At 40.2% G+C, this 19,360-nt stretch overlaps 1 protein-coding gene and 1 long non-coding RNA gene across 2 annotated transcripts; one reads left to right on the top strand and one right to left on the bottom strand.

Moving 5' to 3' along the window:
* The first annotated feature begins 6,134 nt into the window (after positions 1 to 6,134).
* Positions 6,135 to 18,402, top strand: SPARCL1 (SPARC like 1). The gene is made up of 10 exons (XM_075499298.1): positions 6,135 to 6,188; positions 6,317 to 6,370; positions 9,139 to 10,305; positions 11,463 to 11,532; positions 12,182 to 12,300; positions 12,957 to 13,077; positions 13,870 to 14,006; positions 15,736 to 15,884; positions 16,808 to 16,956; positions 18,374 to 18,402. The coding sequence occupies exons 1-10, from the start codon at positions 6,135 to 6,137 to the stop codon at positions 18,400 to 18,402; spliced, it is 2,049 nt and encodes a 682-aa protein (XP_075355413.1).
* Positions 14,542 to 14,737, bottom strand: LOC142408725 (uncharacterized). The gene is made up of 2 exons (XR_012775391.1): positions 14,677 to 14,737; positions 14,542 to 14,597 (listed from the first exon to the last, which is right to left on the bottom strand). It is a non-coding gene; the product is annotated as an uncharacterized LOC142408725 (long non-coding RNA).
* Positions 18,403 to 19,360: the final 958 nt, after the last annotated feature.

Below are 19,360 nucleotides of genomic sequence, written 5' to 3'. Positions count from 1 at the left end.
CTTACTGTGAAACAGCTGAAGCTTTCAGAGCATCATTGTTTGTTTTTAGGATAAATAATTTCAGATGTTTATGCCTAGAATGGAAAAAAATGTTCTTTATAAGAGAAAACACTGTATAGTTATTGTGTTGAGGAAGATGACCTTTATCTTACTGCTGGGACCATTATTTTCCCTGTGATCCTGCAAAACAATAAAGCATTATGCGATGGCCAGCAAGTGTCAAGCAAAATACATGCCTCTTGCAGAAGCATACAGTTGTCCAGCTGAAAGCCACAGTGCAACCTGATTTCCCAACACTTGTCACAGTTTCCTCTGATATAACTTCAGGAACCTTAATCCAACAGACAAGGCCACAAAAAGCAGATTCACCCTTCTCTTTTCCCATAACAGGGAGGAGAGGTAGAAACTGTGGCTAGTCTTGGAGGAACCTTTCACAAAGGTATTGGTAGAACTGGTAAAAACCTATAGCAAACAGGGCATCCATGAAGGAAATGCAGATTCTGGGAGATGACAAACCCCACCAACTGATAACAAATACAGAAAATAATTCTGGCTACTAAAGAGGTCTCATTTTGATCCTTCTCAAATTAAATCAAAGCAGCTCTTTTTGGCTTGAACTGGACTTAAACTACACAGGGCTCTGAAAAAAAACCCCAACAAACTAAAAACCCAGATCTCAACAAGTAGAAAATAAAATCAAATGGTAGAAGGGAAGCGTAACAGATCAAACAATTACATTAAGTTAATGTGAATGGTTTATTTAAAAACTGTTTTAACATGTCCTGAAGTACTGTTGGTTTGGTTTTTTTTGCTTTCAGCCATCAAGGACTTACAGGAGTACTGCTTATAGCAGTAAAGCTGATAGCATCAGAGGGGTTGATTCTCAGTAGCAGCTACTTACTGGTACAGAATGAGTTGAATAGTTTTATACTTTGGTATTTATTTTCTTATTACAATCTCGTCTTTTACTCAGATCAGATGTCTGCCTCAAACTCTGCCTTTTATTTTTATATACGTACATACATGGACCAGCTTATACACATATATAACATGTATACACGCATGCTCTCACAAGGGCTTTTGAAACAGACCTAGGCATAAGAATGTGCTGTACCAGTTGCAATTTAAGAGTATCATGTGTACATCTTGATTACAGAAAGAACAGACGTTGCATGAAGAATTCTCCATTTCCACATTAATGAATTTCCCCTTGTATACAAAACTCCATCCACTCTGAGTATTAGTGCCGTGATCATCACCTGGCTATGAGGACTACATTTTTACAGCATTTATCAGTGAGGATATGGGCATCAGCATTTCTTGCTAACAAGCTTGACATAGCACCAAGCAGAGACCTTTTACAACAATTACAAGACATCAGATTTTATTGCAGTCCAAAAAAGTTTCAATGGGGTGACTTAAAAAAATCACATTACATGGTTTCTTAATGATACTTTGGGGATATATGAATGAAAGCTCAATTCTGAAACCTCTCTATAATTTTAATAATTATGAAAATCATGGTGTCTTAAAACATTTCACCTGACTCAAGGTTTTACAAAAGCTTATTACCCAAGTCTCATCCTCATGAAATGAGCATTCATGCCCATTCTACACAATGAGAAACTGAGTTCCAAAGTTGACCCATTGTCTTCCAGATCTCTTTTCTAAATGCCAGACTAAATGCCAGACTAAATGCCAGCAACTGCAGAACCACAAGGAGTGAAATAACCCCTTGAGCAGTAGTCTCCACAACTGAAGGCTTGAAGGACACGAGCAGTCATCTCAGCTAAAACTTGAACTGTTGAGTTATAACCTTTGGGTTTCCAAACAGAAGACACAATCATGAACCTTTAAATGCACTTTTTTTTAATGCACTTATCTTAAGGCTAAACTGACATTTAACTTGTGATCCATTTTTTCCAGCTCTCCTTACCGGAGGGGAAAGTGTTACTGTTTGCAAGTTCAGCAAACCAAGTAGATGGATAAGCATTCCATCTTTTAAAACCTACTGATGTGTCAGAGTTTTCAGTTACCCCATCATACACTTCTGTAAGTCTGATCGCAGGCTGGGACTGATGTTCACCATGCTCAGCAGGCCCGCAGATGCATACAGAGATGACAATGCAGGGCTGTCGTGTGCAGCCCGTACTCCAGAGAGGCAACTCTTCATAAAGCAACTCTGCTCAAGTCCTGGCAGAAGCTCTCACAAGCTGGACGTACTTCGCTGTGTGGCAGCTGCAGTATCCTACCTTGGAGCTGTCTAACATGGCCCACTGCATCTGTGTTCAATAAGACTGAGTGCACCAAAGCACCCTTAGCTCCATCTCAGCTCAGCAGCTGTGCACTGTCCTCTGAAAAAGGGTCATTCAGGGGTTGTTTACTGGGAGCAATTATCACATCCACATCAAGAAAAGCAATTTTTTTTTTTTTTTCATTTTAAGCTGAGCTACATCCCACTGTGATGGAATAAACAACTCGGAGCTTTTGCCTCCTCCAAGTTTCAGGCAAAACATATTCTTCTTTCCAAGCCTGAAAAAGGGGTGGAGGGCCTAGTTAGCATGGCTTTCTCAATACCCCAAGCTGAAGTATTGTTAAATTCCTCATTTCTTGGTCAAAAAAATCATATTCAAGAAATTTCATATTCATCTTTTGTCTAAGTTTTCCTGCAGAATTTCCTGCAGAGTATAGTGACTGCATTTCTCCAGAGGATGTCTGCTTGCTTTTAAAATAGCTTCTTGTGTAATAGTTCTTTACTGACAGTTCTATTAATCTTATATGTTACATAAGCTTGTTTTTAGAAATTCTATTCCTTAGGATAAATTTGGAAATTAAAGCAAGAACAAAGTGTCTTCACTTTGATTTCAGTGTAAAAAAAGTGAATGTCATAATGCAGATCCTTGCATCATATGACAATTAGCTAATCCTCAATTTCTTTCATCACCATCATCTTAATTGCCGTATATTACATTTGACCCACAAGAGCTTTCTCATCTCTGCACCTGCTCAGGCTGGCTATTCTATTACTTCAGAAAAAATGACTTTTCCTTTCTAACACTGAAAGACTAAATGAGCAAGTACAAAAATCCCATTGCCACAAGCCACAACCTTTGCAGCAAAAAGGGCTGTAGGCTTGCAGGAAGAGTTCCTTGTTTTTTTCCCCTCACTAAGAGCTTTACCCTTCACGCTGCAAATCCCTTGGCTCCTACTCCAGCAAACGACCTAAAACCCTTCACATGGATTACGTGTAGCAAGCAAAAAGGTTCTCCTGGATTCTGGCAAAAGGTCTTGGCATATTGCACAACCGAGCCCCCAGAGTCAAACATGGAGTGACACCAACAGAAACACTCCTTTCACCCCTGGAGGATAGAAGGGACCACAGTCCATTGTACAAAGATTTTTTTCTTCCTCCCTGTTGAAGTGGCTGTTGTGATTGACTTTGCAGCTTTTATAACAGTCATCCCAGCTTCCCCTACTTCTCTCCCTTCCTGAGTACCATCAGCATTGAAAAAATCTTTATTAACTATGGCTATTGAGCTTGTCTGGCCAGTTTCCAGCCACCAGTCGCAAACAGCTCCCTGTACTGGCTGCGCAATGGGACTGGTATCACAGAAAGGAGACACAGAATTACATGGTTAACTTAGAGCAGTCAGGTCCACTATGAGGCACCATCTAAACCCCAAAATTCCTTGCTCTGAAAACAGTGGGAGGAGACACTTATTGCACAGGAATTTATATTGCTGATATCAGATATTGCTGCCATATTCAGAAAGGCAAAAACCAGGAATTAACACTGGCAATACTTGCACATGCATTACAGTTTAAGAGCGTGTTTTGAAATGCTACTTAATGTTTGGGGCAGATTATCCTACTGGAGGAAATATTATAAATCCTTGAAACTCATTCCTCATAACTAGAAAAAAAAAAGATACTCAACTAGACTATGTTCCTGTACTCCATTCAAGGTGGTCAAACTTCCCCAGTAATTAAAGACTTAATGCTTCCTATGGGCCACTGTGGGCTAGTTACTAAGAGAAAAATACAAAAGCCCTGTCCTGCCACCTCAACTCAGATTTATTCCAACCACTTTTTTTCATTATTTGGACAAAGGTGGCAGAGGCAGCTTTTACAGCCAGTGACAGAGCCAAATTCAAAAATTGTAATTATAAATAAAATACAACATGCAGAGCTTTTCATTTATACCTCTCAAACTAGTTTACCAAAACAAATATGACAAATGAGATTTTTAGAAAAAGAAACTCAGTTAAGTGGCATGCCCAGACCTGTGTTGCTCACCAGGAGCAGAGGGAAACAGAAATCAAGACTACCTAATTCAAATGCTTCTTTCCTCAGTCATTTGCCAGGCCTTCAAAAGCACAGTATACAGTTTTTAGGGCTATACATGAAACTGGATTATGCCCGTGTTTCTGGCAAGTCATCTGCATGACTCTCAGTCTAACGAAACTTGCCTTAATCTGAAGTGACTGCCCGTACGCAGTCCAGTGAGGCATTTTGCATATGCTCATTAATGGCCTTTGTTGTATTCTGTCTTTCCCTCTGAAAATACCTTAAACAACTAACTCTGGATGCCAAAGAGATAACAGATAATTAGGTAAGAGATAATTTGGGGACAAAATCAGTTAACTGCAAGAAAAATGGTTTGCATACTAGATATGCCCCACTAATGAAGTATTTTGCTCTTCATTAACTAAAAGATATTGACATTAAATAATGTATAACACAGGGATCTTCCAAAGTGTACCCTTCAGACCTAAGCACAGCAGTAGCCAGGATGCTTTTGCAAGCTTCTACACCGAAAATCAATGTACTGCTCAAAGTCCTTGCTTCTTGCTTCACTATTCTGGCTCCCATAAACACAAGCTCTCCTGGAATTCTCCTTTTGGGGTTTTGGGTTCCTTCCCCTCCCCAAGAAAACCCATCTGGGTAAACAACATTTTAAAACCATACATTGAGCCTCATGTGATTAAATATGGTTGACCTAACTGCCAGTTTCTTCATATGCCAGGGAGTTCAACTAGCAAAAGATAATGTTCTTCAACTAAGGACACAGTGATATGTGTTTCATTAGGAAAGAGGGAAGCAATGAAAAAGGGCCTATGTTGGGTGGAAAGTGAAAATATTTTAAAGGGCAAGGGCAGGGGATGAAGGCCAAGAAGACAATTTTCAAGGAAGAACAGCCAGTAGAATGAGAGCAGAAAAAGAAGCAGAGTGAAAATCCTACTGACTCTATATGAATATAGAAAAAAAACCCAGGAGGAAATGAAAAAGAACAGGAAAGCAATACAGTAAAAAGAAAGAAGGGGAAACAGAAACAATATGACTTGTTTATTTTTGCTTCTCCCAGTGATGCAGCTACAGTCATAGAAACTTCCAGTTCATGTGCACTGCAAAAGTGAGAAAATTTGCTGGTAACATCTGAGGTAAAAATGAGTTGCCCGTCTTTCACTCACATGAGGATATTAGCATAGACTGAAGAAATTCCAAATGCATTGCATGTTCTTCCAGCCATCCGTCTCACACACTACTGCACAGTAGCATTGGGTTTGTTGCTTCCAAAGCAGGACTGCACCCGTCTGTCAAGCAGCCTGGACAGCATTTCTGGGCTTTGAGACCTGCTGAGCAGAACTTCACTACTTAATTCTTCCTACTACAGCCACAAAGGAGAGCAGCCAGGAGACATCTTGGCCGCAGAGATGCCACAAACAGGCATTGTCTCAGAACCAAATAAAAAGGAACATTTTTTACAAAGTAGTATCTCAGAAGAGTGGATAAAGATTTATTTACAGGGCTGAACCTATGTACATTCATAACTCTACCTTTTAGCAACACCACTAGAGTTTGGGAACACAGCATACAGCTTAAGTCCTGTAAAAGAACTAAGACCAAAGTGTCCTCTAGATAAGCGGTCTAACACCTGAGTTTACATACAACTGGACACTGCATGGAAATTTTGTGGGTCTTCAGACTAAGCGACTTACAGCAGCCACTACATTGCTTCCATCAGTCATTTCTAGACCATTATATCCAAATCCTAACTTTATTTCTTTTCATGTTGCTTGCAGAAAGGAAACCACTAAACTCTACCACTGTACCGTTAACGAGACTTGAAAAGCATGAAGGCTGTAGCTCTCTTCATTTGTCTTGTAGGATCAGCTTTTGCTATTCCAGTAAGTCCTCATCATGCTATTATTATTGGGCACTTAATTTCCCATTCTGTGAATACTCCATGTTATCCCATTGACCTATACAAGATTTTTATTTACATGCAGATATTGAATATATTTGTCTATTCTAGACCCATCCCTTAAACTACAAACTCGGAACCCATGGACAGAAAACTCCAGAAAAGGTACTCTTCTTGTTCTTTAACATTAAGAGGCAACCTATATTATTAATCTCAAATATATAACACACGTTAGCACATACATAGTGGTTGGCAAATTGATTTAGGTTCAAAAAATGTAGGGCCCCTCTCATCCCAAGAATTAGTACCAAGCATCTCATGCCTCACACATTATATAGCTAGAAACAGAACAGGACAAAATCTAAAGCTCACAACAGAAGTTTCACTTATTTGAAAAAATTACCTCAAATAAATCCCCACATATAATCATTACACCCATATTTGTACAAACAATAAGTTCCACTGACAGTTGAACCTGTGGTTATCACTGCTCCAGTAAACAAGGAGGATGCAATGCTCAATTTATCACACCAAGTGATCATACGCAGTTTCAAACACGTAAGAATTTTAGCCACCGTATGTTTCATTATTCACGATACAGAGCATTAGATACAGCTTATCTGGGAAAAGTACACTGTGGCTAACAAACCAGATACACAGCTCTGATGGTAATGAGACAGACGACTTCAGCAGCCCTATGCCATATATGCACGCTAATGACAGAGCTCACAATTTTGCACTCATGGTTGACCCAATTCAAATTCCTTTTTATTGCACCATTCTGGTGAGCATTTGTGGTTTGGACACAATGGACCTTGGCTCCAAGCCAATGAATGTTTTGGAACAACTAAATTCAGAGCATGCTCTGTAGTAAGAAATGCAAAATCCCAACTCTTATGCTAATCTTTTTTTTAATTATGAATTATATCCCACTCTGTGCAGCTTTCCAGATGTACTTCACGTCAATCCAGATGGTGCTCTGCATTATGAAAACCAAAATATTAATTTTTCCTACTGAAGTATCCAGCAGAACAAATTATTGTATAAAGACTAGTTTGCAGCCTACAGCTGTCTCCCAGAAACAACTAATACAGAAGACACTCGCATCAAAACAAAACATTGGAATACCCAACGAATCATCAGTTCCAAGTGAATATGCAACATCTATCAAAGGCCAGTTGTCCCCTAACAGTAGCTAATTACAGCTACATTGACTGAAATTTGCCATCATATTAAGAGATGCAAGTATCTTCACAATCAACCTAGTTCTAAAAGTTTATTTTGTCCTGGGGACAAAGGTATAACAAAAAGCAGCAGCTGAAAGCCACATCCAAGCACATCTCTGCACTGAGGTTGTAGTGCATAACAAGGCTTCCTGTTGAGACATGAGCCACATCTTTCTCAAACTACTGCTTCAAATACAGGCACTCATAATGTACAATCTTAATGACTGTTTGGCCTTATATTTTCTAACTATAGGACTGGAAGCCCTTCACAGAAGACTGCTTTTTGCTTAAAGACATATAATACATTGTACACAGCAGTGCCCAAAAACACATGTAAAAAAACCCTGCTCTTGAAACTTAATTTTCAAATGTTTTAATATCAGCTTGAGGTGCTTGGTAACACATAGATCATTTTTTATAAGGTCTCCAAGAAATGTGCATTTAATATGGAAAAGCTCTTCACTGAGTTTCTGTTAGATTTAAGCAAACATACAATCTTTCCCTTAAAAAGAGTTGGAAATTACATAGTGAATATATTGCCTAGTACTTTTCCTGCATCAGCAAGTACAGTAGGCAAAAGACAAACTTGTAAAACACTCAGATACCACTTTGACATTAGGAAATAGGATATAGCTGATCTGCCAAGAGCCAAATTAATATTTCTAATCCTACCATTTTTTAAAATTTGTATAAGTATTTGTTAGTGGAGCGTTTGTTTCCAAGCAGTCATGACTGCCTACACTAAAGGAAATGCTATTCCAGCAACTTCGGCACTGAGAAAGTCTCATCTTCATAAATAAACCCCCCAAAAGCTTTAAGGAAAATCAGCGTCAGGTGCTACATTGTAGTAAGCAATAAGCAACCCTGAACATCCATAGGTGTTATTCCGAAATACATCAGATGTTGCTGCTATTGGAAGTGCCTGTAGTCACCCAGCAGCTGCTGTGATGCTAACAGCAGCAGAAAGGCAATTGCTGCAGCAAGAGCTAACCTCCTTCCTCCTCGAGCATTTGAACCTTTTCCACTGAAGTTACTAGTTTTCCTATTGGCTTGACAGCATGCAAAAAACAAAAAGCCACTCAGCAAACACCTACGACTCCTGCTAGTGAGCTTATGATACAGTAGTTGCCACCAAATACAATAGTTCATTGCTTCCTAGCTGAATTCATCAGGATGTATCAGATTCAAAGTAGATGAATACATTGATTATGAAATAGTTAAGATGCAGTGCACTCCTCAGTAATTACTATCACAACACCTTGTGAAAGGTGCTCTCTCTCCCCTGCCCCTCTTTTCCCAGGCCTCCCATTTATCTGTGTGGGAAGTACCACATCCCCCTTCTCTGAGGTAAATGAGAATTACTGCAGCCTACAAGTGCCTGAAGTTATGACACTGGATTACTAATTAAGCATTTTGAGGTTTCACAAGACACCCATATGCATCTGTCTCCTATGAGATCTTAAACAGAGTGCATAGACTTTTTCAGAAACTCCAGCAATAAAAGAAGGGACAGATAAACAAATTTGTTGAGAAATGGAAATTACATCACCTGTGAATTTCATGCTCTGGGCTAGCTTGAGAGAAGCATTTACAAAGAAAACAAATAAAGTCAGTGTCATGCTTTGCAATATAATGCGAAAATAACATTGCATTGACTTCAAATAAATTCTAAAATTTATTAATCTACTTGTTTGGGTTTTTTTTAAGACTGAAGATACTCGCCTTGAAGCCCTAAAGGAAGAGAACACAGGGTATGTGGACAAGGGTGATTTGCTGCCCAGTCACAAAAACCTAAGCCCAGAGGTATCAATACCAGGTGCTGAGCACAAGGATGAGCCCCAGACCACTAGAAAACAAGGAAGAACTGGTAGAGAGCATCAAGTGAAAAATAGCCTAAAAAGCATCTATTTCCTTGCACTGCACAATAAACCAGGTTTGGCTTCTGATAACCAGGGCAGTGACTCTGGAAGCAGTGGCAGAGAACAGTCCAGCTCTGAGCATTACCAGTTCAGGAGGCATGAGAAACACAGTAGTACAGCCAATCAACATGTTCTGGGCAACACAGAAAATCCAGTGGATGCTCTCAGTCTCAATCGTGAACATAACACGTGGAAATATAATAAAAATACAGTTGGCCTATCTGAAAAAAACAGTGAAAGTGATGAAGGAGGTGTGGAAGAAGAGGATGAGGAATGGGGTGAAGAAACTGATTACAGAGATACAAAGCACAAAGGCCACCAGACAAATCAAGGTAACCAATACAAAAGACAGCAAAATGAAAACAGTATGCAATCTGATGAAATCCTGGGAGATTCCAGTCAACCAATCTGGATAACCAAGAGACATGGTGATAAATTTGACCTAGAGGAAGAAGAGAGGGAGAACAGCCAGAAGCAGTCCTATAAAGAAGAAATCCCCCTCTTTCAAAAAACCCATAACGAAGATCAGGATGACAAATGGCAAAGCCAAGGGAGGAAAGACAATATTCAAGTAAACTATCAGAGTGATCACGACACGGTGAAAAGACAAGATACGGAGGACAGTAATGTTGATGATGATGGTCACAACAGTGGTGATGCTGATGGTGAGGAAGACCTCAGCAATACCTGGAAAGAAGCAGCCTATGAGGAAGAAGAGAGAATCCAGAGTAATGACCAGGAGAGCACCAGTACTGAGCTCGAAGGGGAAGGAACTACCGAAGATGACACTGCAGTTCGTAGAGAGACCGAGGATTACCAAGATGTCAAGATTAAAGACCTTATTCACTCTGAACAAGGTGATTACGATCATGAGCCCCCTAATTCTGACAGTAAGCAACAACTGGAAATGAGTAGCTCTGTTCAGAACACACATTCAATGGAAAGTGAAGATAAGGTAAATTCTCTTTAAAATAAAGTTGGAATACTAGAAAATAGGGGGTGGGGGGGGGACACGGACCAGTCCCAAATTTAAATTCCTGATGATTGAAAGGACATTTTGGAGAAAAACAGGTGTAATAATTTATTAATATGCAGAAGTCTTATCTCCCCTTTTATTCACTATTCATCTGGTTCATGCTGTGTCACTTCACATATAACATTTAGATGAACTGTACCAGAAAGGAAGTGAGCACAATTCATGTAAGAGCTCCAGCCCCGATGAGCTGTGTAATGAAACATACAAATAAATATGTATACACAGACATAAAACCTGAAACCCAGTCTCAAGCTAACTAGGAAAGCCTGTTCACTCCTCTCTCCCAAAGATTTTAAACACTACCATACAAAAGTGAACAGCTTGGAAAGGCAGGGCTAGAGTCCCTGGAATAATTACCATCCTAGTGGCTAGGGCACTTTCGCACAAGATGAAGGATGTGCGCTTTGTCCCTTCAGACAAAGGATGTTGCACCTAGATCTCCCGTATCCCAGTCAGTCATTAGATAACAAGTGGACTATCAGGGGTGTTGTTCAAAAGAAAGGAGTGAGTTTTCCTATGGCTGTTAAATAAGGATCTCTAATATTAAAAAAATTATATGAGGCATCCATTTGAAAGTGGGCAGGCACCTCCCCACAGCACCAAAGAAGGGTGAGAACTGAAGACGCGTCCTTCCCTTCTACTCCTGCTTCATGTGTCTGGCCTGGCAGTTCACAGTGCTGCTGTTCCCAGGCACTATTGAGAGGCAGTTCATGCTCGCTGACCTGGAGAGTCCTGGTGCAAACTAAGACTTGAAGCACCAGTTCTGCCAACCTCAAGGCACTACGCTGCTGTATGTCAGGTACTGCAGAACCTCCAGGTGCTCAGGCCTTACTGAGCTCCTGTTTCTCTCTCTCCACCTCCTACTTTTTTTTTTTCCCAAATAACAGAGTACCTTAATACTACCAGAGGCTTTATGCATCTCATGCATTTTGCATAGCAACCTCTTTCTGCTGCAAGCAGAGCAAACAGTACCTCAGTCAGCAGCTCTATATTTGTACCTGAAAAAATTTTGTCCAAGTATTTTTTTCTTCCCAAGATTTACCACAACTTCTGCTTATGTCTCTGTAACTGTACAGGTTAAGACTACAGGCAGTTCCTATGACGAGATGGAAAGTGCACACAATGGGAGTGAGAATGCTCTCCTGGGTAAGCCACAAGCAAAGCCATCATGTAACTACTAACTCTCTGTGGCTGGGGAATCTGCTGGTCTGCATTTCTTTTCTGCCTTTGGCAGCAGGCGATTTCCCATGACTGAACTGTGCTTGTGCATAATCCTGCATCACAGTTATGTTCCCGGAAAGTCCCTTCCATACACCCTTGGATTTACTCATTTGTTTGTGAAAAACCTTTGTAGAGAGTGCAGAAATTTCTGTCAGTTTCAGGAATGGAATTACCTTGCATTGAAACTGTTCAGTTTCAGAACAGTAGCTCAAATTCGACTTGGAGTGGGACAAGTGCCAGTGCTAGATTCAGCAAAGACAGATGGGATATGTTTCACCAAAGGAAGCTGGAAGTGAATGTCAGTCCTTATAGAAGAAATAGCTTTTTCTGAGAAATTTATTTCCCCATCCATCTCAAACCTGGGACTGCTAGAAGTCTCACAAAAATCATAATTTAAAGTTTGGTTTGCTTTATTCAATACAAGATGCAGCTGCATTTTAACAAACTTAAAAAACCACTTGACTTCTTGGTGAATATTGGGCTGTATTTTGCTTTGACTGTCAGTAGTACCTGACAAACACTTGGCTTCGTTCAATCCCCTCTAACAGTCCCTCCTTCTTGCTATGATCACTAGAGCCATGTAGGAACTTCCACTGCAAAAGAGGTAAAGTCTGCCATGCGGACAAACAAGGGAAACCCAGCTGTATTTGCCAAGATCCTGCTGCTTGCCCTTCTACCAAAGACTATGAGCATGTAAGTATTTCATTCAGCTCACAGCATGGGGGAAAGCCAACTAAAATGTTTACAAGGTAACACATTCCCCTGCTGTTATTTAGAATAATTCTACCCTAAAAAAGCATGCAAGTGGTTTTGGGTGATTCCAGTAATTGTAAAAGTAAGTATAAAGTACTCAAACTCACTGACTATAGCTTGAGAATAGTACAAACACATGTAGCTACATAGTACCTAAAGTGATTTGCTTCACTTAGTCTCTCAGGGATCATAGCTTTTCCCTGTCACTAAAAGTTCTATTCATCCATTTGGTGGTTTAGAGCATATACTGTGTAATAGAGCTGTTTAGAGCTCTATTTAACTGTAACTGTTACTGTTTAGAGCATATCTAGTGTAATAATCCTGTACTATCTCAGGAACTATATTACTACCACACAAAAATGAATTCAAGTGTCTCGAAACTGGGTGTGTAAGTGCAGACAACTAATCCTTATGTAGGCATATAACAACTACAATTTTCAATACTTCTGACCACATGTATTCCCTGTGGGTATTCACAACTGCTACGCCATATGTTAACAATACTTTTATTATTGTAATGCATATATGAGTGACCAGAATTTTTCTCAACACAGTGGTGATGGTGGAGGTGGTTTTGTTTTTCACTCCTCCTCTAGGTTTGTGGTACGGATAATAAGACTTATGATGGCACATGTCAACTCTTTGGCACCAAATGTCAACTTGAAGGGACAAAAATGGGACGCCAGCTGCACCTAGACTATATGGGTTCCTGCAAATGTAAGGCTTGTTTTTCTATGAAGAGTTCACCTAGGTATAAAGAGCCAGTAGCCTTAGCCACCAGTTAGCCCTAAGTTATCTGCTTTTTTTCGTGTGTTCTCCCCTTTCTGCATCAATTATCTGCAATTAAGACCTTCAAACCCTAAACATGTCTAAAAAGTCAACTTTTCTGTATTTAAGGGTATCAAGCATCTGAATCCTAAAGACATCCCTCCTGTGCTTACACCAATTTGTTGTCAATGCCATCTTCCCCCCACAGTCTTACATGCTCCCATTGCTATAGCATCTGAAGATGTTTTTTTAATACCTTGATCAGAAACCCAGTATTTACAGCCAATTAATAAATTAAAATGTCAAGTCCAAAAAAAGCCCTCAAAACCTACATAGATGCCTGCAGAAGTCAGGATCTAAAAGCCAGAACTGATTTCCAAGCTCTTCAATTGCTGCATACCCTGGGAGGAAAGTGCATTCTCAGCCAGGCTATTCCTTTGCTGTCAGACCTCTGCTTTTGTGCAACTGACTGATAACAGTTTCACTGCACAACTCTGCTCAGAAGCTGCACAGATATATAAGGGTTGTGGCTTGCACAACTGGTTAAGATGTGCACCAAAGAATTGTAGATTTATAACTGAACCCACTAGTTGTATTCCCAATTTTATGTATTAACAACTCCATCAATTTTAGGCTTAACTGGAAGCTTGCTAGTGAGAATCAAATCTAACTTGGCTCAGAAATGCTTGAATGGGGACTTAGCAGATCACTTGTTAACAAAAGCTTTCCTGTGTGGCACAGACATCCCCCACTGTACTGATTATGAAGTGGATCAGTTCCCCCTCCGGATGCGAGACTGGCTCAAAAACATCCTTATGCAATATTATGAACATGATCTGGATACTTCTGGATTTCTAACTGAAAAGCAAAGGAGTAAGGTCAGCAAACCTTTTCAATGCAGTTAAATTGTTAGAGCTGGACTAACCATGTGAAAAAAAGTGATTCACATCTTACAAGTTCTCCCATTTCCTATAAGCATACCCTTTCTGGTTAAGGCAATTTAGACTCAATTAGATTCACAAGTTGCAAAATACACTCACATGTCCCCTCGCACTCATTTAGGCTGAGACACATTTCTGCTATGAATGTTCCTTTTGTCCAAGCAAATGCAAGCCAAGTATATTACTTTGAAGTCAGTGTCTACAGACAAGAGGCAGAAAAGTCAGAATTACTGCACACCTAGATAAACGTTGTTCCCTTGAGAAAACACGAAACAGCTTCTGTTCAGGGAAGTCCTTTGTGACAAACCTCTTGGAAAGATCAACTAATACATAGAGAAGGATGACCCAGTTCATACAGTCAATGCCATTTTCCAAAGGACTTGAGGAAACTAAGCAGCCATAAGATGGAAGGTCTGGGAATGGATAACTGATTAAAAGACAGAATAAGAGGGAACAGCTAGCCAAGAGCTCACCTGTGGAGTGCCACGAGTTGAAAGGACTTGTGCCATTCAGCTTCCATTAAGTGACCTGGAAGAGGAAGGTAGGGGACAAAGTCTCCTGACAACACACAGGTATGCAAAGGAACAAAGGAAGGACTTAGACTCACCATGAAGAAAACTGCTCAAGGACCTCATGAGACTGAGTGACTGGGCAGTCATGCAGCAGGATTTGAGACAGAATTACAATAGAGAGTTTAGGGGACCCTCTTTGGGGCAGGGGATCCCTGCCTTGGACCGACCAAAAGTAGCACCCCTTCTGTTCTTAAGACACACCTTGTACTTGGCCATCAATACAAAAGTACCTGAAAATGGACTCAACAGTTAAGGGTATCATTTGCACTTTTTAATCCAGCCACATACACTGTCCACACACACCATGATATTCAAGGACTATAAAATTACACAAGTCTGATGCTCATTTTTAAGAGAAAAGAGCTGGTTTTCCACCATCCAGTAGACCTGCAGCATCAGACGACATTGGCTTAAAATGGAGTAAGCATCTATTACCATTGGGCCTTTTTTTTTTTTTAAGAGAAGGATTTATGACACGTGAATTGGTGGCCGTAGTTTGTTTTTGAAGATATAATACCATAACTGCCTAAAAAGCCATAACTGTTAGAAAATAGTTTAAGTTAAACCAAGACCTGGGCTGCTCTAACTCTGGAGTAGGAGGTGCATGCAGTAGGTCACAGCAGGTTTATGCAAAATATGCTTGAGCAACACCAAAGACTACTTAACACAGTTACGAAGAGGGACATTGACCTACCCGGAACATCTCATACTAAATGGTATGAATTAGATGATTTCTGAGATGGCTAATTTCACACCAAAAGTTGAGTTGCTTGCCTCAGGACAGAAAATCAACAAATGTGATGAAATTGGTTTCATCTCCTACCAACCTGAGGCTACTGCCCTGCTTAGTTGAGTCTGACTATTAGGCCACAGGAATTTCACTTCCTTTCTAGTTACTACCAAAGTTGACATGGACAGCAACGAAAATCATCTGGACTACTTGAGGCAAGCTTTTCGTGCTGTGTATGGTCACAAACACTAAAACCCATTTACCCAGTGGTATTTTATCAAGTTTCATTTCTCCATACCACCTCCTTGCTGGATAGTTCTCTTCATCTCTAAACAAAAAATACCAATTTCTCTGTTGTGCTCAGGTCAAAAAAATCTATCAGAATGACAAACGCCTTGTGGCTGGTGACAACACAGTTGAGCTGCTCCTGCACGACTTTAAGAAAAATTATCACATGTATGTGTATCCTGTGCACTGGCAGTTTCATCAGCTTGATCAGCACCCTGTTGACAGGTAAAAAAAAAAATTGCTGGTTCAGTTCTGATTTGCTGTTTAAGCTCAGGCTGTTTTACTTTTCTAAAATACTCAAAGGATTCTCTACATACAGGACCAGTCCCTGAGCTGACAGAAGCCAGTATCCCGCTCTTTCTAAGGAGGCATTAATCTCTAACACAGAACTTCTCTCATTGTTTTGCTGGAGCCATGTCTTAGGTCAGAACATGCTATGCCTTTCATAATCATCATGTATTACACCTTAAGCTCTACAGTGTCTTAATAGCTACTAATGCCCTGCTCCTGGAAGAAAACAAGGCTCAGGAGATCCTGTTATTACTGAAGCTAAGAGCAACAGGCTAAGTACAATGGGCAGAGGCCTGTCAGCAAAAATTCACTAGTGAGGTACCCATAGTTTTCAATTGATACTACAGAAGTCTCTCAGTTTAAGGAGCAGATATCATAAGACAGCACCAGTGTCAGAGTTCAGAGGAAGCCTGCAGCTTCTGAGAACATGACTCAGATTTCAGGCTTTTGGTCATGACACTTGGCAGTGGGATCCCTGTTTCAAGACTGCAGGCTCTCAATACCTTGTGCTGATTACATCTACTGTCTTAGAGCGTAGCTAAGCACCTTTGCAAGATTGATCTCCTGAAGATTAACGGCAAAACTCCACAACTGAGGAGTTGTGAACAAGTCACAGTAATACTTGTTCTAGAAAAAATGTTAGCAAACAAATAGCAGTTAAAACATTTTAATTTATCAGGTATTATACATCATCGTAACGACCTGGGACAGATTCACTACAGAAGCACCACAACAAAATCCACCGGGGTATCTGTGTCAAAGCCACTGTTGTCATCTTCTAGCAGCTTAGATCATCTTTGATGATCCTGATGATTTATTAATGAAATACAGCTGTACATACCTGCTCTTTCTTTTAGATTATTAACACACTCTGAGCTCGCGCCTTTGAGAGCCTCCCTTGTTCCCATGGAACACTGCATAACCCGTTTCTTCCAAGAGTGTGATGGAGACCAAGACAAACTCATTGCTTTGAAGGAATGGTGCCACTGCTTTGGGATTAAGGAAGGTAAACCTAAAAGAACAGGCAGATGCACAGGACAAAATGTTCCTATCACAACTAGGCACATTCTCAGACCACAACACACAGGAAAGAAGTTATAGCCAGAAGATCACTGCTACTGCACACAGAGGCAAATGGAACAGTAACAACAAGACTGCAAGAGGTGCAAGGTTCTGAATTGTTTTATAAAGATAGGAAAGAGTTATCTTTTCCATGAGGAAAAATTTGGGAGGTAGTTTGTACTAAGTATCAAATCATTCCTGCGTGGTGTCTGAACCTATATGTTCTGCATGTATGCCTCTCAAGAAACACTCTGTTTTATCCTTCAGTGCCAAAGGAAAGGGAAAGCAAGCTTGTACTTTTAAATCAGTGGTCAAAGCATATTGATTGAAAATGATCAAGCCAAGATCTCAAGCCAAGTAGTGAAAACAACAGAGATGTCTCACTGATCAAGTAACTATGCTCACCTCTAGATGACTATACAACACAAATACTGTCATCATGCTGTGGTTGCAGGCCAAACCATCTATTTTACCTAATCTGATGCAACACATGCTCAGATGGTGCCCACCAGACTGCATGCACCAGGAGGCTTAGGCAGAGGCAGGGACAGTTTCTGAATCCTAAATGGGCTAGCCATATGTTTGGTTCAGCTCAATCCACACAGAGGCTTCTCTTGGAAAGCAGAAAGCTAGGTACTACTGTGCTGGTGATGTCTCTAGAATTAGGCAGCAGCTGAACAGAAGCTGTCATGATAGCAATTGGAGATTTACATGACTACATTCCACCTAAGGCATTCTTTTACAATCTATGTTCTTCTGATCTAGCCCTGAGTGACAGCTGAACAATACTGCCAGTCATTAAGCAAGAGTAGCAGTAGCACAGGTTAATCCTAGAACAGAAGGCGTTTGGCTAAACATGCGGACTGAAGAAATGTGTTCAAAATCCTACTAGCAGCTCCCTCATTTTAAGCGGAGGCTGATTCTGGTCAGAGGTCAGACATGCAGAGCCTTCACTCTTCCCAGAATTTTTCCAGCTCTTCTGATGACAATTTACCAGGCACAAACCACGTGTGGAAGTAGCTGCAAGGAGTTATTGTAATACACGTGTACTGCTGACAATGACTGTTCATCCAGAGGGGTTTAGGGTCAGTCATTTGTGAAGAGGGGGGTAGAAGGGATTCTTGGCAAACAAACAGATCAAGGAGACCTAACACTAAAAATAAGAAAGCACCTCTCAAGAAGGGTCTAAATGAATGGCTCCTAAATATGACAGCAGCAACCATACTTGGTTTTTTTAGGGATAGTGTTCCCCTATATGTGCCCTCTGAAACTTTAGCATATCACTTTCTTGATAGTGATATAGCATAAAAATGTCTCTTTGGCATAAAATGTTAATAACATTTTCTTCTTCTTTGTTGCAGAAGACCTAAATGAAAATCTCCTGTTCTGAGCCTGGCTGAACAGAATCTCAGTGCTGCACTAAAACTGGTGAAATATGTGAATCCCATTTATTTCTGTAATTAACAGCTTCATAGTTATCAAGACAAAGGATGCACAAGGTTCACTGCATTCTTATCAAACAACACAAGTGCAGAAAAGTCCTACATTTGTTAACAGCAGAAAAATTTAACTGCTCCAAGTGGTTCATATCTAAACAAACAGTGTTTTCCCCTGCATGTATCCATCTCTCTGAACCAATAAATAGTACTAACCTGATGACTGACCAGTTCACAAAGCTCTTCAGTAGAATTATAGGATGTGGATTTTACTACACACTGAAGAAAATTACCTTGAAATAGGACTTGTTTCCTTTATTTACTGTATTGTCAGTTTAACATTCTGCATAGAAGCCTCAAAATAAAAGTCTACCTAGATATACAGGTTTTGTCAGAACTTTGTCAAAGAAAGGGTATCAAGGCAATGGTTTAATGGAAATTTCAGTTTAGATTTAAAGGAGGAGAAGAAACTACAGAGTGTAGATCATATACACCAGTCCTTAAACCATAATTCCTAAAATACATGAAAAAAATCAGCGCTTTTCAGATACTTCTTCCCCCATCTCTTGATACGCAACAGTAATAGTACCAATGCCACACAGCAGAATTCCTTCTGACAAACTGCATAATGAGCTAATTGTACGAGCACGGTGAGTGTGGATGCATGTCAGAACTGATTAGCATCAGGTCCACAATCACAAGGAGCAGAGGATATCACAGCTCCACCACCTCCTTATTCTCCTTAGCAGGCACATTCTTACTTCCTCCCACAAAAGCACCAACTACTGCTACCATTTTTCCTGAGAAAGAAATGCTAACTCTTTCTTTCACCATCTCCCAACTTTTGCTTGCCTGAAGACAGGTACAATTTAGGCATAAAAACAGGGACAGAATAAGATTATTCCTGAATCC

Source organism: Mycteria americana, chromosome 4, assembly GCF_035582795.1.
Source record: "Mycteria americana isolate JAX WOST 10 ecotype Jacksonville Zoo and Gardens chromosome 4, USCA_MyAme_1.0, whole genome shotgun sequence".
Taxonomy (NCBI): domain Eukaryota; kingdom Metazoa; phylum Chordata; class Aves; order Ciconiiformes; family Ciconiidae; genus Mycteria; species Mycteria americana.
Note: the sequence above shows the minus strand (reverse complement) of the source record. Positions and strands in the feature narration are given on the sequence as shown.

Bases quoted from the DNA above. Each gene is read 5' to 3' on its own strand.
- SPARCL1 (XM_075499298.1), top strand. From the start codon at position 6,135: ATGAAGGCTGTAGCTCTCTTCATTTGTCTTGTAGGATCAGCTTTTGCT. The intron at 6,189-6,316 runs GTAAGTCCTCAT...TGTCTATTCTAG, and splicing joins GATCAGCTTTTGCTATTCCA to ACCCATCCCTTAAACTACAA. The intron at 6,371-9,138 runs GTACTCTTCTTG...GTTTTTTTTAAG, and splicing joins GACAGAAAACTCCAGAAAAG to ACTGAAGATACTCGCCTTGA.